Consider the following 21,874-nt stretch of genomic DNA (forward strand, 5'->3'; position numbering starts at 1 on the left):
TTTGAAAAATGTGACTTTTTGGAAATGTGAGCTATTTTAATGCAGCACAAACCGTAATAATGAACTAAACAGATGAACAGAGGATTTAATGTTTTCTAAAAAATAGTCTAATAAATTTCTATTTTGTCTGACAAATTAATCCTCCACTCACAGTCTGGTCAGATTACTGTTCAGGACAGTAAGTCTGAAAAGAGAAAGTGAAAAACAAACCTAAGCGTGACAGAATTATTGTCCAAAGTTTATGAGGAACCTGTATAAACTAGTTTTTTTGTAGATCTGAAATGGTCGTTGTAGGTGTAATAACATCATTTAGTCACTGGATGGCTGCAATGAGCAAATGCTGTTATTACAGAACATCAGTCTGTTGGCAGAACTGTCACTTTAGATTCTCTGTAAGAGCTCACAGTGATGCTGCTCTGGAATGAATTATTGAATGTGTTCATGATGAGCACAGAGAGCATAAATGAATCACATATCTGTAATTTATACTGCAGCTTATTTGTGGGAGTTTCAGTCTTTCTGGCTCTAACACTCATCACAGCAGCTCTGTGGACGAGCTGTGTGATCAGTGAAGATGTTCAACATGAGCTGCACTGAACCGAGTTTTATCCTCTTTAATTAATGTGCTGTTTGTTTGTCTCTCAGGAGGAGAAACCGCAGCTCAGCTAAAGTCCACAGGAGCTCTGAGGAGAGTGGATAGGTCAGCGTGGGTAGAGAGAAGGTTCGGATATAATTTCATTCATATAATGTTATTTATCTCTCTCAGTGTTCAGTAGTGCAGAGAAAACAAGCAGTTTCATTATTGTGACCTCAAATGAGACTCCAGGGTAACCCAGGTCATCAATCCCAAACAGACCACAGGAGGAGAGGAAACACGCTCACACTAAAGATGCTTCAATCAAAAGGCAATTTATTGGGCTAAATATCAAACAAGATTCAACCTGCATTTTTAAATGTTATAGTTGATTAACTTGATAATGTGATCAATCACTGTAATGGTGTTAAGCACTACGGCTTAAGGCACTCCTTAAGGGCGACTCAGAAACTTTGAGCATGAAGGTAAGTGAAGCCTAAAGTGCGCTAATATATGTATGTATATCTATAAAAGGGGTGTAAATCTATAAAATCAAACAGTGTCAAAACCTGAGCGTAAGAAAGCGAAACCACGACCTTACTTTTGTTGAGAAGATGAACTGGACCTTCGGTAGTGTAGGATGGGTCTTTGGACATTCTTGCATTGTGGGTGTGCTCTGCGTGGTCCTGCGGGGCAGGCAGATTTTCGAAGAGCCCTCAGTCAGCAACCAGGCAGCTTGCATTTCATGGTGGAGGGTGAGGTGGCAGGTTGGGTGACAGCAGGCTGGACTTCTCTTTGTGACAGTTTGGCATGTCTTATTTCAGCCACTTGATGGAGCTATGGATCCATGTTTGGAACATCAATGACATTGTTAAATTGATAGATTCATAACGATATGACACAACCTTGTTTTTAGTATGTCCGATCTTCTGGTGACAAACCAGGATGAGTAATTAACATTTGGAGTGAATATCTTAACATGTGACTCTGTGTTGCCAAAGCTATTAGCTTTCAGGGCTCAGGGAGAGGTCTTGTAAACAAAGCTGTTTTGTAAAGTGACCAGGTGGTGTCCACTACAGCACGCTACTGTGAACTTCAGCACACACACCGCTGCCCCCAGTGAGCAAATCAAGCCAAATCATCTGTACTGATTCTAAAGTGCTTTAGTTCAAACTCAGCTTGTTTATAGTTCAAATGAATCTTTTATAAATAAATAAATAAATTCATTATCGCAGTTTAAGCTCATCTCTTCACATTTTTGTCCCTGACAATTAATCACCTGAATGACCGTCTCAAAGCAAGACCCAGATCTAAAAATTCATCTTTCAGCTCTGGTCTCTTCCCCTCCCTGCTGTCACTGCAATCTTGTAGAAGAGCAGAGGCTGCAAAGTGAACTAAACATGAATAAACAACAACTAAAAACAGAATCTAAAAGCTGCTTCAAAGCTTTATTTCAATGTGTTCTCATACCACACTATTCAGAATAATAATGAAAAATAACCAGAATAATAATGAAAAAAACCAAAACAAAAATGATATGATTTAAAAACAGGGAGACTCCAGTCCTGGAGAACCACAGCACTACACAGTGTTAAAGAGGGAAAACAGTGAACTCTGCAGTTTTTGATAAAACATATGAATATACAAATAAACTAAGTGGTAAACACTGATATATCTCCTATATCCATACATGGCCCAAAGCATCCAAATCTATTGACAGAATTGGCAGAACTGCCTGATTCTGGCTTATTATTATGTGAATTTGTACAACACAGGAAAAAGATACTTAAGAAATAAAAGTAACTCAGGTGACAAATATTACTTTAAGACAGTATCTGGCTTGTTATAATCTCCGTAAAAGTTTTCATTCTTCATCTCTGGAGCTCTTCTCTTCTCTCTGTGAGGATGAACAGCCTGAAAAAAATCAAATGACAGAAACTATTATATATTCCAACTAGTAAATACACAAACACAAACAAACTCACACATTCACAAACATGAGAAAGAAACTCTCCCACTGCAGACTTACTGTCAGAGTGTCGTAATCAGAGCTCATGGTTTCAGGGTTTAGTGTTGAGTACGTGTCACTGGGAGAGTCTGTAAGATGCTGAAGACAAAAATGAAAACTTACACAACTAAACACACTCTGCAGGGTAACACACACACACACACACACACACACACACACACAGAAGTATAAAGACCGCAGACTTACTTGTAGAGTGTCATAATCTGAGGTCATGGTGGTGGGATTCAGAGCTGTGTATGTGTGGTCTGCAGGATCTGGAGTCTTTTAGAGAGATGAGGAGAACAACTTCAGTCTTTATTCAGTAGCAGCTTTACAGGAGTATGTAGACAGAGAAAGAGTGAAATCCTCTCTCAGTACCTGAATATCTGTGTCTCTCTCTGCTCCTCTCTTCCTCCTGATCACACAAATTACATTTAATGAAGACATCCAGCATAAGAGCTTCTATTTGAGTCTAAAGTTGATGTTTTAATCTGATATTTAATGAAAGGTTCAGATATTCAGAGTAAAATCTAAAGAATACAGTCACTCACTTAATGCACAGAACAGCAGTAAGAAGAGAGAGAGCCAGAACAGGAACGACTCCAACAGCTCCCCAAACAGCATTCAGCTTCCACAACTCAGCTGAGTCCACACACACACACACACACACACACACACACACACACACAGTGTAGTACTGAACAAGGACTGAAATGTTGAACATTTTAAACTCATTACAGTCTTTTACAGTCTTACTGGCTGATGTGGGGAACATGTGCATCCAGTCTATTTAATACAAAGGATAAAAGAGGTCTCCAGTTTTTACACTGATTAGATAAACTGTACTGAATGAGAAACATTATTAGAAACAGTAGTTTATAAGAAACATCATTCCTGTTTTATTCTGATTAGAGGGAAATTGGCCCCTTATAACAGTTAAACATCCTAGTTATTGAATTCCTTTAAAGTACTTACGTAACACATCCAGACTGGTGGGTGTTGAGCTGTGCAGTCCTAGCTGGTTGTGAGCAGTGCAGTAGTAGAGTCCACTGTGCTGGGAGCTGATGTTGGTGATGGTGTAGTTCTGGCCTGTTGTCAGTGGTGCATCTGCAGCTGCTCTCTGCTTAAACCAGGAGTAGATGAGAATAGGAGGGTTTGCATCACTGCTGCAGCTCAGAGTCACTGAATCTCCCTCCACTATCTCTCCAGAGGAAACAATCACTGCTCTGGTGTTTCTTGGAGAATCTGATTGGAAAGGTGTAACATATATTGGCTGAGATATTATAGTACCAACACATTTTTATTTATTAAGTTGCCTTGTCACTGATCAGGAGTAATTCACGTTCATTTCTAAATAAATCTCACTACTGTATTTGTAAATTGAAGCATTACTGTATATGATAATGTACTGCAGAAGATTGAGTAAAACTGCACACTTACACACTGGAGGAGAGTGGAGGTTCTCATGGCCTTCAACAGCACAGCTGTAGCTGACCTCAACACTGACCACAGCTACAGAGCAGGAGGCAGATTTGCAGTGAATCACAGGCTGTCTGTTCTTGTACCAGATGTAAGTGGGGTTGTTGGAAAGAGTGCAGGTGCTGCTACACATCAGTGTTACTGTCTGTTCCTCTGACACTGTGACTGGAACAGGTTCCACTTTCACCTGCAGGCCTGTAACAGATCCCCATCAGTGTCTTTAGAGCTCACACAGACCGTAAACACTGAGACACAAGCAGAATCAGAGCACACATCTCCTACCTGTGACAGAGAGAGAGACCCCAGCAGGGTTGTGTGTGTGATTCCAGTAGGGAGCTTTAAATCGGAGGAGATATTCCGCTGAGTCACTCTCTCTGAGATGTTTCATTCTCAATGTGTTCATATTAACTCTGTTACTGAAAAACTCCACTCTGCCGTCTGCAGGACTCAGCTCTTTGTCCTGTGGGAGGAGTCTGATGTACCAGGCAGGCTGGGGGTCAAGCTGCTCACCAGGGAAGGTGTAGTAACTGTGGATGTCCACTGATGAGCCAATGAGAGCACAGATATTCTGGGTGGAGTAAGACACACTCCAGCAGCTGTTCTGATCAAAAACACCTGAAACACAAAAACATAGTGAAAACTTTTGAATCACACAAAGTGAATTAAAGAATAATGTGAAACACAAACTCAATTAAATAAATACCCAAACACTCAACTCAGTTACATCAAATATGCTGAGAGTGGTGGGCAATATGGTGATCTGTCATTGCAAAAATGATGTGTCAGTGAGGTTTCCTGAGCACACTGAATACATCTTTAATATTTCTAGAACACTGGCCAACTGCATGCTTCATAAAAATAGAGACTTCTTGTAAAGGCAAAGTTGATGAGAGCCTATAAATAACAATCAGAACATTTCTGTTCCAACTTTTAGGCAAACTTGTTAGATGAATGAAATATCATACATAGTGTTTTCCACACTTTAACATCGGTAACTCTTCACTATGTGTAACTGTAATCCTACAGACTGAGATGATGACAGAGTGAGTGAAGTTTAAACTGACGTTCTTACAGACAGCAGGTGAGCGGAGCTTCTCGTGTCCTCTTACAGCGCAGGAGTAGCTGCCTGCCTCCACAGTTCTGTCAGTCAGATACAGTTCATTACTATACTGATTAGAAACAGGCTGTCCATTCTTGTACCAGATGTAAGCTGGGTTGTGGGGCAGAGTGCAGTTGCTGCTACATCTCAGTACCTTTCTCCCCTGATGCATCTCTGACACTGTTACCTCCAGATCTGCAGGGTTTGTTTTAAAACAAGGTTTATCGTATTTTAAATTGATGCTGTAGTTTTATAGTTAACTAATCTAATTTGATGTTATGCGGCTCTACCTGTGACAGACAGAGTGACTCCAGGTTGTCCAGTGTATTCACCTCCACCAGTGTAGAATCTGAATCTGTATGTTTGAGCGTCACTCTCTCTCAGGTGAGTGATTCTCATACTACAGTCATTCTGGAAGCTCTGTCTGTACTGCACTCGTCCCTGATACTCCTCATCCTCTCTCACATCCACAGGCTCAGCACCAGCCTGCTCTTTAATGAACCACACTGATTTAGTCACTGTGTGTCCTCCAGGGTGTTTATAAGAGCAGGAGAGATCAACTGATGATCCTTTCAGAGCACACACATGTTCAGGAGTGTAAGTCACACCCCAACACTCTTTACCCAAAACACCTGAAACACACACAGTCAGCAAGATGGAACTCAGATGATGAACTCTACAGGAAAAGTAAATGAAAGCAGATACAGATAAATTTTTATTTCATACAATCATTATGCTTGTTGTGTTTAATGTCTGTAAGTTCTGTTTAGCTTTAATGCTGCATTAGGTTACAACAGTTTTCCTGATCATTGCCTAAAAATCAAAGTAAATAAAAAAAATGAACAATACAGAAATTTTAGCATGTAGCTACACCTGAAAGGCACACCAGAATATGGAGTCTGAGTGATCTGAGATTTAGTGACTGACACTTACACACTGAACGAGACTGATGCCACTTATCGCTGCTGTCATACAACCCACAGTAGTAGCTGCCCTCATGAGATGAATTGGTAGAGTCCAGCACAGTGTAGGCTACATCTGTATATGTCTTGTATTCTCCATTTCTGTACCAGTGGTAGTTAAAGTTTCCACTGAGGCTGCAGGTGGAGCTACAGGTCACTTTTATCTTTCTCCGTCCTGCAGTCTTATGATCCACCTTCACCTGCAAATCTACAAACATACATTACATACATACATACATAGTTTTGCCAAACCACCATCAGCTGCACAGCAGTTCTTACACAAGTGTCAACTGCAATTAAACAACAGGGAGATGGTCATTCATGTAGGATCAAAAAGATATAACAGTAATGTTTTATTTTAGTGGTCCACTGTCAGACCTGCCAACCTTTACACATTTTGCATAGCAGGTATGCATTTTGACATCAAAGTATGCTGATACTATTTCTCACTCTAAGCAAAAAGCTGGCAAAGTCTGAGAGTTCAGTTGTGCATCTGCAGCACTCAGATATAATAGCAAGAGGCAGCAACGTCTAGCCTTCCGAAAACAAAAGAAGAAGAAGAGTTCAACCAATCATAGCGCTAGCTGGTGTACATTTTCTGTTTGGACATCTTTCTACATGAACTGCAGCCGTGGAAAAAGGTTTGAACTCAAAGAATCGTCTTATAAATGTATATTGATCCTAGTTTTGAATAGCTGGCAAACCCTTCTGTTTCTGTGGGGTGCTGCTACAGCTTGCCCACACTGCCCATCCACACATTCAGTAACAGAGCAGTACAAAAGTAAACCGTGACCATGGCAACACTCTAGAACACAGAAGTGAGTTTCTATCTAGTCAGACTGTGCGGCTACGTCTGCGCCTTTTTAAATTGCTTGATGTACGCAAGAAGGTCCGCTACACCCTAGCAGACACAAATTTTATCGTGTGGACTTTAAATTGGCATTTACAGTTAAAATAAACATGACGTTAGGTGAGGAGGACGCTGATGTGGGAGAGAGAGAGCAGCAGACCCTGTTGAACAACCAAACTTGATGATTTGGTGGTGAGTGGGGAAATGGCCGTGTGCTAAACAAAGTGTTTTTTTTTGTTTGTTTGTTTTTTGAGTGTTACACTATTGTGCTGTGCAAAATATTTTCCAAAGGTTGGCAGGTCTGCATTGTAGATGCTCAGTCTGTCTAACATTCCACTAAATATCTATGAGACGCAACTGATCTTGAAATCTAACCCTAATCCTAATCCTAATCCTAATCCAATACCAATACCTAACCCTAATCATAATGTTGATAATGAACGGAATTTATTTCTTCAACAGCTGCAGACATTATCCTATATACATTCCGGCTTTATTTATATATTAACCATCTTAAAAAATTATAATAAATAACAGTATTGTATTTTAACGGGACGGACCTTCCCAAACACTCTTGATAATTTATAGACTCTCTCTGGACCAGTTTAAGAAAATAAGGTGGTACCTCAGTGTGTGTCTGAGTGATATTACATTACATTACATTAAATTAAAACATACCATGACGGATGGTAGATAGGCCTCTAGGTATAGAATATTAAAACATCTGAGCTGAAATTGTGCTTCGGTTACAAAAATCTTTACTTAAAGCTCAGTAAAACCATGTCTGTAGTAGGTTTAAGATAAACCTAAGTTAAGCCTGATATACAGCACCATCTAGTGACAGATGTGTGGTTTTTAAATGATACAGCAACTGGGTTTAGTTCAGACTGTAGGTGAGCTTTGAACTGCAGCTTCCAGCAACACGGGAATAGAGTTTAAAAATCCATGTGATTCATTCAGATTTAAACAGGGTTAAACTCAAAGCCACAGCTAAGCTATTAAGAGTGCAGCTAATATCTAGCTTCTTTTGTTGTCTCTCTGTGGTCTGTATCAGCATTAGCATTTAGCATTACATTAGAAAGCAGTAGAGGTCTGCGTGGGACTGTTTTTTCAGTCCCACTCTCACCCACTCCCATAAGATTTCATCCCGCTCCCACTCACTCCCACAGAAAATCTGAATCATTTGTCCCGCTCCCGCCTGCGCCCGAAACGTTTTGACCTGCTCTCACCCAAGCAGTTCCACCAAGGCGAACTGACATTCAGTATCTGACACAGTCTGTTCACAAATACATTATTCTCTGCTGAAATAACACAGCAGTCATGGTCATCAGGCTCACCTTAAAGTAATTTCACCAAACGCCATTTATTACCAGTAAACACAAAGCAGGAATTAAACCAGTGTTACGTTTTTGTTTTTTTTTTCCTCTCTCTCTCTCTGGCATGCTTTCTCTCTCTCTCTCTCTCTCTCTCTCTCTCGTCTTATTCACTTTATTTTACCTATCTTTCGCCTTATATGCGGATTGAAGTGTCACTCTTCACTGTCTCCTTTTGACCACTCAAAAAAGGTGGGCTGGTTTCCCACCTGCTCCCGCGCCGACACTGAAAATTAGTCCCGCACCCCAAGTAATGCATTTCTATTGGCCCATTCATCATGACATTTTCATACATTGTACAGATCAGACAAAAAAAGGGGGAAAACTGAGAGCCTTGTTTTCAGTTTTTTTTAACAGTATGTTTTGTTTGAAAACACAGACTCTGTATCAGTGTGTGTTTATTTACCTGTAACAGTCAGATTAACTCCAGATGAAGCTGATATCCAGTCACTGCTTGATGTTCTAAATCTGAAGTTATAAACTCCAGAGTCTCTCACTCTCACATCCCTCACTGTCAGATCACAGTCATTCTGCTCTGTTCTTACAGAAACTCGTGCTGAGTATTGAGGGTCTTTACTCAGGACTCGTTCTTCTCCATCAGAGTTCTGGAGCTGATACCACTCTCTCTCTCTGACTCTGGAGGAATCAGCTGTTGTATATTTACAGGAGATTTTTACTGTAGATCCAGTAGCAGCACAGAGACTCTGAGAGGAGAGAGTTACACTGTGCTGAGCCTGAACTCCTGAAACACACACACACACACACACACACACACACACACACACAAGGAGCACAAGTTGTGAGGTGGGAATGAGAGGGAAACTCTCGTGCTCTAACTGACAGAGTGACCAAAGTGTGAACTACTGCTGTTGCTATGAGCAACACAAGGGTTAGTGAAGTTGGCTGGTGGTGTGAAAACCACAGAGGAAGTGACCTCAGCTTCATATCAAGCTTTGTACAGTTTAGAATGTACAGACACAGATAATGACTAATTTAAATTCACAAAACTTTAACAGATCATTAAATGGTGTATTTATTGATCACTTGTACAATCACATGTATTTTTATAAGCAGGTTTGTAAATAATATAGTTCAGATGTATTCAGTCCTAGTGCTGGAGCTCCAGTGTCCAGCTTTCCTGCTTCAGTTCTAGAGGTTTCTCTGCTCAGACACACCTGATTCAACTCAGTTAACTGCCAGGTTTATTGTAGGGAAACTGAAATCTCTGGATTTGATTACTGCTGATCTAGCCAGTGAAATTAATGACAGGACATGTTGAAGGCCTTTTCTAGCTTGTACACATCTAAGTTCACACAAATTAATATTTAAAAAAAAACATACAAATTTACCTGTCAGTAATATGAGGATCACTGCTGCTGTGATATTTCCTGATGTTTTGGAAAACATGACAGCTTCACCCGTCACACTGCTGATTCATCTGTGGTCTAGAAAATAACAGACTAAGGCAAAATCTGACTGATGAAGAATCAAAGAATGAATCCTGACTAAAATAAATGACCAAGCAGGTCACTCTATCAAGTAGTAAGTGAGTCACTACTTGATCACTACTCTGCTCACTCTTACTCGCTCTACACTTGTATATATGATTGCACAAGCAGAGACCCGGAAGGCACATTTGTGCATTCTGCATGCTGTCATCACTCTTCTCTCTTTTAGCTTACAGTCTAATCCTTTTTGTGTCTTTATTTAAGACCACAAGATGGAGGGCCGTCCCACCCACCCTGAGAGAACGAAGCCAAATATACTGTCTTGCCACAGATAACTGTAGCATCACTGAGTGTGCTGACATGCACTCAATAATCCGATCATAGTCAAATTTCTGCAGTTATCTGATTATTCAAATGTCATGTAAACAGCATACTCCAATTTCTTAGATCTGAGTAAGATCTAGGAATCTGATTAAGAAATCTGATAAAGAGAGCTGGATTTTAGCTAAGTAAATCAGATTTCTCAGTGCATGTAAACTCTTACTCTGATTTCTTTCAGATTTCTCAGTCTGCGCATGTGCAAAAACAGACTGCGTTACCGTAGATAAGCAAGCGGCATTGCTGCGAGACACTTTTGGGGAGAAAATGCTTCTGGAGCGAAACTGTAACCAACTACATGCTTGACAAAATGAAGGATTCAAATATTCTTCATCTTCTACATGATGTTTGTTCATATTTTTAAGGTGAAGTGTTTTGATAAAAAATAAAAAAATAAAAAAAACACGCCTTCTTCGGTGAGTTTACTGGCTGGTTGCAAATCAGAAGTCCAGTTACTGTCTGGCTCATGTAGACCTGGAGTTTCCTATTGTCTGATTACTCAAGTGCATGCAAACATGTAGCTCGGACTGACAAAATCTGATTTTCTGCAGTTATCAGATTATTAAGTGCATTTAAACGCAGTTACTGATATTTATTTTAATCCTCTTTTTAACACTTATAGTTTAATTTTAAAGAAGAGTGAAAGATGCCCTGGGTCACGCTTAGCCTCTTCTGGGTCCTGCATCATCTGTTAAACCAGATGGTGTGTTTGCTTTTCAGGTCTCTGTCTTGGTCAGTCAGGTAGGTTGGTCAGGCTGACTGGTAATGGACTTCTAAGAAGCTGAGCTGGAAACCGAAGAAAATCTTTGCTCTTCAAGATTTCCCAGTGCTTTTATTTAAAAACGTCATCTTATAGTTTCAACCATCAGAGTGTGAAGCTGTGAGTAACAGTAGAGGCTCTGTGTGATGTCATTGCTTTATGTTGCGTTGCTTCTGGGTGAACATGAACCGCAAGTCTCATATGTATATGTAGGTGTCTTTAGCAAAGGCTTCATATTCTGCTGTGGAAACTATGGGTCAGTGTCTGCTGCTGATGGTAGTAGTGTAACTATGACCTTATGATCCTCAGAACAAAAAAAATGGCCTTTGTTGGGACTTTGACATTGTTATGTCTCGAACATATTGACAAACTTGTTGATTCTCCCAAGGCTGCTCCACTACTCCACCTGCTAGCAACAAACATTCTAAAAATCCAAACATTTAGATTACCTATTTAAGATTTTAAAATTATGAATAATAAATATATCATGCTGCAAATTAGGAATGATCTATGTGAAAACAAGGGATGCACTGACAGCACTTTTTCCTACTGATACTAATATGATACCAGGTCTTTTTATTAATTTTATGATGAATGGACAAGTAGAAATGGCTCAAAATTACGTGGAATACATCATTTTTCTATCATTTCTCTTCTATTAAAGTTAAGAACAATTTTTCTTCTCCTGTAAAGTTGCCTTTTTGGAGATACAAGGCCTTGTTCCAACAGCAGCAATAAGAAGAAGAACTTGGAACTGTAAAAAACTGGTTTGGTTAGGCTTGGATAGTTGATTAGCCAAGCTTATTAGCCACATGGTGAGGTTTCTCAAGCAAGTACAGTAATGATAGACAAAGCGTGCTACACTGAACGGTGACAAAGTTTCTCAACACAAGGATCAGATACTTGTGCTAATACCTGAACTATGCTAACTCATTTGCTTCAACCATTCACATTAATGGTTGATAGTTAATTACACTATGTTGTGTTGGTTCTCTCTCTCTCTCTGTGAGTGTGGATCTCTCTGTGTGTGAGTGTGTAGGCCTCTCTGTGTGAGTGTAGGCCTCTGTGTGTGTGTGTGTGTGTGTAGGCATCTGTGTGTGAGTGTAGGCCTCTGTGTGTGAGTGTAGGCCTCTGTGTGTGAGTGTAGGCCTCTGTGTGTGTGTGTGTAGGCGTCTGTGTGTGAGTGTAGGCCTCTCTGTGTGAGTGTAGGCCTCTGTGTGTGAGTGTAGGCCTCTCTGTGTGTGAGTGCAGGCCTCTCTGTGTGAGTGCAGGCCTCTCTGTGTGAGTGCAGGCCTCTCTGTGTGTGAGTGCAGGCCTCTGTGTGTGAGTGCAGGCCTCTGTGTGTGAGTGTAGGCCTCTGTGTGTGAGTGTAGGCCTCTCTGTGTGTGAGTGCAGGCCTCTCTGTGTGAGTGTAGGCCTCTGTGTGTGAGTGTAGGCCTCTGTGTGTGAGTGCAGGCCTCTCTGTGTGTGAGTGCAGGCCTCTCTGTGTGTGAGTGCAGGCCTCTCTGTGTGAGTGCAGGCCTCTGTATGTGAGTGCAGGCCTCTGTGTGTGTGTATGTAGGCCTCTCTGTGTGAGTGTAGGCCTCTGTGTGTGAGTGTAGGCCTCTCTGTGTGTGAGTGTAGGCCTCTCTGTGTGTGAGTGCAGGCCTCTCTGTGTGAGTGCAGGCCTCTGTGTGTGAGTGCAGGCCTCTGTGTGTGAGTGTAGGCCTCTGTGTGTGAGTGTAGGCCTCTGTGAATGAGTGTAGGTCTCTCTGTGTGAGTGCAGGCCTCTCTGTGTGAGTGCAGGCCCCTCTGTGTGAGTGCAGGCCTCTGTGTGTGAGTGCAGGCCTCTGTCTGTGAGTGTAGGCCTCTTTGTGTGAGTGCAGGCCTCTGTGTGTGAGTGTGTAGGCCTCTCTGTGTGAGTGCAGGCCTCTGTGTGTGAGTGTAGGCCTCTGTGTGTGTGTGTAGGCCTCTGTGTGTGAGAGTGTAGGCCTCTGTGTGTGAGTGCAGGCCTCTGTGTGTGTGTGTAGGCCTCTGTGTGTGTGAGTGTAGGCCTCTCTGTGTGTGTGTGTATAGGCCTCTGTGTGTGTGTGTAGGCCTCTGTGTGTGTATAGGCCTCTGTGTGTGTGTGTGTGTAGGCCTCTGTGTGTGTATAGGCATCTGTGTGTGAGTGTAGGCCTCTGTGTGTGAGTGCAGGCCTCTGTGTGAGTGCAGGCCTCTGTGTGAGTGTGTGCCTCTGTGTGTGAGTGCAGGCCTCTGTGTGTGAGTGCAGGCCTCTGTGTGTGTATAGGCCTCTGTGTGTGTGTATAGGCCTCTGTGTGTGAGTGCAGGCCTCTGTGTGTGAGTGCGGGCCTCTGTGTGAGTGCGGGCCTCTGTGTGAGTGCGGGCCTCTGTGTGTGAGTGCAGGCCTCTGTGTGTGAGTGCAGGCCTCTGTGTGTGTATAGGCCTCTCTGTGTGAGTATAGGCCTCTCTGTGTGAGTGCAGGCCTCTGTGTGAGTGTGTGCCTCTGTGTGTGAGTGCAGGCCTCTGTGTGTGAGTGCAGGCCTCTGTGTGTGAGTGCAGGCCTCTGTGTGAGTGCAGGCATCTGTGTGTAAGTGTAGGCCTCTGTGTGTGAGTGTAGGCCATTGTGTGTGTGTAGGCCTCTCTGTGTGAGTGTAGGCCATTGTGTGTGTGTGTAGGCCTCTGTGTGTGAGTTTAGACCTGTGTGTGAGTGTGTGCCTCTGTGTGTGTGAGTGTAGGCCTCTCTGTGTGAAAGTAGACCTCTGTGTGTGTAGTCCTCTCTGTGTGAGTGTAGGCCATTGTGTGTGTGTAGGCCTCTGTGTGTGTGAGTGTAGGCCTCTGTGTGTGTGAGTGTAGGCCTCTCTGTATATGAGTGCAGGCCTCTCTGTGTGAGTGTAGGCCTCTCTGTGTGAGTGCAGGCCTCTCTGTGTGAGTGCAGGCCTCTGTGTGTGTAGGCCTCTGTGTGTGAGTGTGCCTCTGTGTGTGAGTGCAGGCCTCTGTGTGTGAGTGCAGGCCTCTGTGTGTGAGTGCAGGCCTCTGTGTGTGAGTGCAGGCCTCTGTGTGAGTGCAGGCATCTGTGTGTAAGTGTAGGCCTCTGTGTGTGAGTGTAGGCCATTGTGTGTGTGTAGGCCTCTCTGTGTGAGTGTAGGCCATTGTGTGTGTGTGTAGGCCTCTGTGTGTGAGTTTAGACCTGTGTGTGAGTGTGTGCCTCTGTGTGTGTGAGTGTAGGCCTCTCTGTGTGAAAGTAGGCCTCTGTGTGTGTAGTCCTCTCTGTGTGAGTGTAGGCCATTGTGTGTGTGTAGGCCTCTGTGTGTGTGAGTGTAGGCCTCTGTGTGTGTGAGTGTAGGCCTCTCTGTATATGAGTGCAGGCCTCTCTGTGTGAGTGTAGGCCTCTCTGTGTGAGTGCAGGCCTCTGTGTGTGTAGGCCTCTGTGTGTGAGTGCAGGCCTCTGTGTGTGAGTGCAGGCCTGTGTGTGTGAGTGCAGGCCTGTGTGTGTGTGTGTGTAGGCCTCTGTGTGTGTATAGGCCTCTGTGTGTGTGTAGGCCTCTGTGTGAGTGCAGGCCTCTGTGTGTGAGTGCAGGCCTCTGTGTGTGTATAGGCCTCTGTGTGAGTGCAGGCATCTGTGTGTAAGTGTAGGCCTCTGTGTGTGAGTGTAGGCCATTGTGTGTGTGTAGGCCTCTCTGTGTGAGTGTAGGCCATTGTGTGTGTGTGTAGGCCTCTGTGTGTGAGTTTAGACCTGTGTGTGAGTGTGTGCCTCTGTGTGTGTGAGTGTAGGCCTCTCTGTGTGAAAGTAGGCCTCTGTGTGTGTAGTCCTCTCTGTGTGAGTGTAGGCCATTGTGTGTGTGTAGGCCTCTGTGTGTGTGAGTGTAGGCCTCTGTGTGTGTGAGTGTAGGCCTCTCTGTATATGAGTGCAGGCCTCTCTGTGTGAGTGTAGGCCTCTCTGTGTGAGTGCAGGCCTCTCTGTGTGAGTGCAGGCCTCTGTGTGTGTAGGCCTCTGTGTGTGAGTGCAGGCCTCTGTGTGTGAGTGCAGGCCTGTGTGTGTGAGTGCAGGCCTGTGTGTGTGAGTGCAGGCCTCTGTGTGTGTGAGTGTAGGCCTCTGTGTGTGTGTGTGTAGGCCTCTGTGTGTGTATAGGCCTCTGTGTGTGTGTAGGCCTCTGTGTATGAGTGTAGGCCTCTGTGTGTGTGTAGGCCTCTCTGTGTGTGAGTGTAGGCCTCTGTGTGTGAGTGTAGGCCTCTGTGTGTGTGTATATAGGCCTCTGTGTGTGTGTATAGGCATCTGTGTGTGTGTGTGCAGGCCTCTGTGTATGAGTGCAGGCCTCTGTGTGTGAGTGCAGGCCTCTGTGTGTGTGTGTGTGTGTGTGTGTAGGCCTCTCTGTGTGTGTATATAGGCCTCTGTGTGTGAGTGTAGGCCTCTCTGTGTGTGTGTAGGCCTCTGTGTGTGTGTGCAGGCCTCTGTGTGTGTGTGTGTGTAGGCCTCTGTGTGTGTGCGCAGGCCTCTGTGTGTGAGTGTAGGCCTCTGTGTGTGCCGGGAAGGCCTCTCTGTACATTCTTGGGCTTTATCCTAGAGCGCTACACATTTCAACCAGGCCTGGGAAACACTGCTCAGCCCCATCTTGAACATAAATTGTAACTATGATAGGCACACCTGGCCATTGTTTGGGAGTCTTGGCCTGCACACACAGAGAGAGACCTAGTTTGGACCATAACCTTATTTGTTACTCATTTCATGTACAAAACATATACCACCCCATTTCCAACATTGGGACATTGTGTGTAACATAAATAAAAACAGAATGCAATGATATGCAAATCATGTAAACCAAAATATTAGAAAGACAATAAATCAAATGTTGAAACTGAGAAATTGTATTGTTTTTTGAAAAAAAAATGCCGACTTTGAATTTGATGCCAACAACACGTTCCAAAAAAGTTAGGACGGGCACGTTTACCACTGTGTTTAATTGCCACTTCTTTTAACAAGACTCTGTAAGTGTTTGGGAACTGAAGAGACACTGCTGTAGTTTTGAAAGTGAAATGTTTTCCCATTCTTGCTTTATATAGTATTTCAGCTGCTCAACAGTTCGGAGTTTCCTTTGTTATATTTTTCATTTCATAATGTGCCAAATTTTATCAGTGGTGGCAGGTCTGGACTACAGGCAGGCCAGTTTAGCACCCGGACTCTTTTAATATGGAGCCATGCTGTTGTAATACATGCAGAATGTGGTTTGACATTGTTTTGCTGAAATAATCAAGGCCTTCCCTGAAAAAGACGTCGCTGTATGGCAGCCTATGTAGCCAAAACCTGTATATATCGTTCAGCATTAATGGTGCCTTCACAGATGTGCACGTCACCCATGCCATGTTCACTAATGCACCCCTATACCATCATGAATACTGGCTTTTGAACTGTGCACTGATAACAAGCTGAGTGGTCTTTAGCCCGGAGGACACAGTGTCCATGACTTCCAAAAACATCTTCAAATGTTGATTCGTCGAACCACAGGAGATTTTTCCAACTCCCCTCAGTTCATTTTAAATGAGATGGGGCCCAGAGAAGGTGGCAGCATTTCTGGATCCTGTTTCTGTATTGGGTGAAGTTTATTTTTAAAGTAGTTTATTTTTAAAACTAGCATGCTGTTTTTTCCATGATAAATCTTTCATTCTTTACCAGATGTTTTTCTTTATTTTGGTCAAGAGCAATTATGTCTACAATTATTAGGGGTTGGAATCACTAATATGTTTATATACAGTTTCTTCTTTGCGTTTTAGAGTTTTAACTTGTATATGTGGATGTAGCGATGGACCGTTTTCACAGACCCATGCAGTGATTTCCACAACAGAATCATGTCTGTTTTTAATGCAGTGCCACTTGAGGGCCCAAAGATCATAGCCAGCAAATACTGCTTTCTGCTCTTGTCCTTTGCATACAGAGATTTCTCCAGATTCTCTGAAGCTTTTAATGTTATTATGTATCGTAGATGTTGATAGGCAAAAGTTTTTGCTTTTTTATGTTAAGAAACGTTATTCTTGAATTGTTGCACTAATTGTTCATGCATTCTTTGACAGAGTGATGAATCCCTCCTCATCTTTACTTCTGAAAGACTCAGCGTCTCTGAGATGTTCGTTTTATACTCAGTCATGTTAATGACCTGTTGCCAATCAACCACCAGGTGTTTTTTTTTAGCATTTTTAGCAACCTCACCATCCTTTTGTTGCCCCCGTCCCAATTTTTTCTGGTTTCAACATTTTAAATGTTGTCTTTGTACTACTTTCAATTAAATATAGGATTTAAATGATTTGCACATCATGGCATTTTTTTGGAAAAGAGGTTGTACTTTAACACTTCCTTCAGTCACAATTAGGAATAATCTTTATGGTAATCAAATGTAATGACTTAAGGCCAGTGATTATTATATATATAATGGTATATTAATGAAGTGAAATGAACTGAAATGGCACATAAAGGATGACATTTAACTTTTAGAAGAAAAATAAGGGTGTTTGTCACAGAAGGCTGAGGCTGACTGAATAAACAATATATACATAAAAGGTACAAAAGTGTTAGTTATAGTAGATCAGAGTGCAGTCAGAGTTGCATATGACTGTAAGACAGATCTGGTGAGATGAGGTAATGAAGGTGGGTAACCTCTCCAGAGCAGTATAAAAAGGTTTGATTGTTCCTGTTTTTTTTTTTTTTGTTGTTGTTGTTGTTGTAGCCCCAAGCAACTCAGATGAACACTCATCTGTGAAGCCTTCATCTTTAATAAAAGATTGTACTTTTCTCTGCCATTCTTTTTGTTTAACTGTTTTCTGTTTTGTATTGGGTTAAGTTTATTTTTGCTGTTTTTTCCATGACAAATCTTCCATTCTTTACCAGATATTTTTCTTTATTTTGGTCAAGGCCAATTATGTCTACAATTATTAGGAGTTGGAATCACTAAAAGCCTTTAGATATGATATTGTTGAGATATTTGACAGCTAACAAGGAATAAAAAAGGTAGAAGAAAGAAAAAAGAAATTCATGCTTATTACAGAAAAAGAAGAGAAACCTCTATAGTAACTAAACTATAAGAGCTCTGTGTGTGTTCAGTGAGCTTCTGTGAGCTTCAGCACACACACTGCTGCCATCCAGTGACTAAAGGACGTTACTACACTTACAATCATTTAAAGACTTTGTTTTACATTTGGCTAACTGGAAAAAAAATAATCACTAGATTCTCTCTTTATGATCCACAGACCACTGACAGCTTAAGCAGCTGATGATCATCTCAGACCTACAGCCAGATCCAAAACCATAAACCCCCAACGTAAACAACACAATACGCAACATGAGCTCAGTGGACTGGTTTATTATCTTGTTTATTATCAGTTTTCAAGTAACTTGTTCTGTTATAATAGTCAGACATTTCTGCATGTTGCTGATTATTTAAACATCAGACTTCTATTATGCGCACAAAAGCTACTGGAGTTCTAACAGCTCCCCCTTGTGGAGAATCTAAAGCCTGATAAACATGAATGAGTGGGTGAATGAGTGAATGACTGTGAGTGAATGAGTGAGTGAGTAGGTGAGTGAATAAATGAGTGACCGAGTGGATGAGTGAGTGAGTAAATGAGTGAGGGAGTGGGTGAGTGAGTGAATGAGTTAGTAAATGAGAAACTACTTTAGTTAGGAATAGTGTTTAATATGACTGTACATCTAAATATCACACTGAAGAGTGACAGCACTGAAAAAGGAAAGTAAACAAACTGTCTGAAATAATGATGTATTGCATTAAATGATATTCAGTTGTCAGTGTGTGGAAATGAATGCAGTGTCTCCCTCTTTTTGTCTGCATGTTGGTAAGTGGATTAAAAATGTCTTCACTGGTTAATGACTGTGCTGGAACGTAAAATAAAGATTGTTTTGATAGAGTTTAAATATTGTAAATATAAATGTAATTATTAGGGCTGGATAATAAAATAATACAATACAATATTTTGGGGAGGACAAATGATTTACTTTTTAAATAGTGATGTTTTCAACATCTATTAAACTCATTGGTAACTAATAGGAAACTCAAATTTATTGTTTTCTTCATCCACAAGATGGAGCTGAGGAGGCTTTTTTGGTTTTATGGTGAGATCCAGGCCTCTATCAGTGGTGGTTAGGGAGATTAGATAAGATTAGATCTGATTCTTTGTTGTCTTTTGAGTTTGTTGCAGTCAACCTTTTTAGTGATACTTCTGTGTTAGTAATTGTAATATACAGACTTCCAAAGCAAAATAGTAATTTTTTGGCAGAAATTGTGGAATTAATACAAGCTGTGATTAATTCTTCTCTCTGAGGACTTTACCTTGCATATTGATAATCCATCACACAGTAATGCAATAGAATTAATAAGACTTCTAGAGACATTTGAAGCAGCACGTGGGCAGCTCTACCCGCAAGCTGGGTCTGGTCATCACTAAAGGTTTAAACACAAATGTATCCCGAATCTCTGATGTTTTCATATAAGATCATTTCTGTATTTTTTTTTCAAATCAATTTATGAGTAAAGAAGAAAGTGTCTGAAAGTTATTTTAAAAAGTGTTACATTGACTCAGAAACAGTTGAGAAGTTTAAAAGCATTTATAAAAGTTCAGCGAATACAGATCGGACTCCATCCTGTTATGATCTGGTCTCTGATCTAAATGCTAGATTAAAGGAAACCCTTGACATTCTCGCTCCAGTCAAATGGAAGAAAAACTCACATGCTCATAAAAATCCATGGATGAATGCAGAAAAACACCAGCTCAAGAGAAACTGTCGCAAACCAGAGCGCTTATGGAGGAAAACTAAACTGCAGGTACATTATGATTTTCTCAAAGGGCAGATCTCAGTCTATAAGAATGCTATGAAAACATTCAGACAGTCATTCCTCTCCAGTGTAATTAATAAACACAAAGATCATAAAAAAATCCTTTTTCCACCATAGACTGACTAATTAACCCCAAATTTTCACAGCTATGCTAATGACACCCACTTATACATTTCCATTCCTTCTGATGATCAAGACTTTGTAGACAGACTGATCAGCTGTGTGTCAGATATTTCTCAGTGGATGTCAAAATTTTCTACAACTAAATCATAAAAAACTAAAATGCTGATCTTGGTAGTAAAACTCAAAGAAAGCTGCTTTATAAGAAGCTCAGCTCTTTAGCTTCACATACCAAACCTGAAGTACGAAACCTGGGTGTGATCTTAGACTCTCTGTTTTATCCCGCATGTAAACGCAGTCACTAAAGTAGCTTTTTATCATTTGAGAAATGTGGCTAAAGTTTAGCCTTTTCTTTCTCAGAATGACGCAGAGAAACTTGTTCATGCATTTGTTACAAGCAGAATTGATTATTCTTATTATTATGTTTAAAGCGTCATTCAAACACTGGAGCAGGAAAAACACTAAAGTAAGACACCAGCTTGCTGGTCCAAAAGAACACATGAAACTCAAACTCATAAGTTTATTTCTTATTTAGCATGTTAATATGCTGGTGATTTCTACTCAAAATTAGATTTTGGAATATATTAAATACATATTTACTGGATACATATTTAGTAAGTGCGTTTTTATTTTTGTTTTGGTTTATTAATTATACCATTTTTATTATTGATTTTTTTGACTATTTTTTCATGTTTGTAGCCACAGATTGTTCATTAAAACAGTTCTGTAGTTATTATATAATACCTAGAATAACTTACAGTATTTTTACTTTTAGTACTTGAGTATGTTTTGTCTTTGGTACTTAGAAAAAAGAAATGTGAGCTAAAATAGCAGTTTATACTCAACTCTTTACAGATTAAAGGCTAATTTAACTGAATTCTGCTGCTTCTATTTTGCTGGACTGAAATCCCTGACTGTGTCTTTAATGGTCAGTGTGTAAGCGGTTATTAAAGGGGATGAATCACTGCTTTAGTCTAAACACAGAAGCTCATCAAAGATAGAATAATCCTACCTGAAACACTCAGCTGGATGATGAGTGATAATATCCCACATTCAGAGCTCACGATTCCACTTTCACTGTAAACACACAGAACAGTAATTCATCATATCAGCTTTTACAGTCTGATGGTAAAACTAAAAATCTGAGAGAACATTTAAGACGAAAATCTTTACTACTTACATTCATCTGTAAAGTCTTCTCACAGCTGTGTAACTGAGTAGACAGTGCAGAGTGTGTGAGCAGTGTGTGTGTGTGTGTGTGAGGGTGGAATGAGTGTTCAGTGTTTCATGCAGTTGTTTTACTGATTCTTACTCAAAGATTTCCTTCCCTTTTTCTCTGTACTCACAGTTCAACAGTCACAAATGCTCTAATATAGGACTGTATTTATGTGCTGCTGTGTTTTAACATCACTTCACATTAGTAGGAATTAACAATGCTAAACTAAATACACACTCTAGAAAAATAAACACACTAACATATAATACTAGTATGTATATATATTTATACACACATACAGTGGGGCAAAAAAGTATTTAGTCAGCCACTGATTGTGCAAGTTCTCCTACTTAGAAAGATGAGAGAGGTCTGTAATTTTCATCATAGGTACACTTCAACTATGAGAGACAAAATGAGAAAAAAAAATCCAGGAAATCACTTTATAGGATTTTTAAAGAATTTGTTTGTAAATTATGGTGGAAAATAAGTATTTGGTCAATAACAAAAGTTCAACTCAATACTTTGTAACATAACCTTTGTTGGCAATGACAGAGGTCAAACGTTTCCTGTAAGTCTTCACCAGGTTTGCACACACTGTAGCTGGTATTTTGGCCCATTCCTCCATGCAGATCTCCTCTAGAGCAGTGATGTTTTGGGGCTGCCGCTGGGCAACAAGGACTTTCAACTCCCTCCACAAATTTTCTATGGGGTTGAGGTCTGGAGACTGGCTAGGCCACTCCAGGACCTTGAAATGCTTTTTACGGAGCCACTCCATCGTTGCCCGAGCGGTG

General features: G+C 41.1%; 1 protein-coding gene across 1 annotated transcript; it reads right to left on the reverse strand.

Annotated features, from left to right (window-relative positions):
* Positions 1-2,003: 2,003 nt before the first annotated feature.
* On the reverse strand, positions 2,004-21,128 carry LOC118800924 (sialoadhesin-like). The gene is made up of 16 exons (XM_036561095.1): positions 21,048-21,128; positions 20,880-20,944; positions 9,695-9,790; positions 8,752-9,087; positions 6,094-6,330; positions 5,451-5,792; positions 5,134-5,355; positions 4,344-4,676; positions 4,023-4,256; positions 3,558-3,827; positions 3,339-3,368; positions 3,134-3,230; positions 2,961-2,997; positions 2,790-2,864; positions 2,604-2,681; positions 2,004-2,488 (listed from the first exon to the last, which is right to left on the reverse strand). The coding sequence occupies exons 3-16, from the start codon at positions 9,750-9,752 to the stop codon at positions 2,393-2,395; spliced, it is 2,445 nt and encodes an 814-aa protein (XP_036416988.1). The 5' UTR covers positions 9,753-9,790; positions 20,880-20,944; positions 21,048-21,128; the 3' UTR covers positions 2,004-2,392.
* Positions 21,129-21,874: the final 746 nt, after the last annotated feature.

The sequence above is a fragment of the Colossoma macropomum genome, unplaced genomic scaffold, assembly GCF_904425465.1.
Source record: "Colossoma macropomum unplaced genomic scaffold, Colossoma_macropomum, whole genome shotgun sequence".
NCBI classification, from domain to species: Eukaryota; Metazoa; Chordata; class Actinopteri; order Characiformes; family Serrasalmidae; genus Colossoma; species Colossoma macropomum.

Bases quoted from the DNA above. Each gene is read 5' to 3' on its own strand.
- LOC118800924 (XM_036561095.1), bottom strand. From the start codon at position 9,752: ATGTTTTCCAAAACATCAGGAAATATCACAGCAGCAGTGATCCTCATA. The intron at 3,828-4,022 runs GTAAGTGTGCAG...CTTTCCAATCAG, and splicing joins CCTCCACTCTCCTCCAGTGT to ATTCTCCAAGAAACACCAGA. The intron at 3,231-3,338 runs GTAAGACTGTAA...GTGTGTGTGTGG, and splicing joins CATGTTCCCCACATCAGCCA to ACTCAGCTGAGTTGTGGAAG.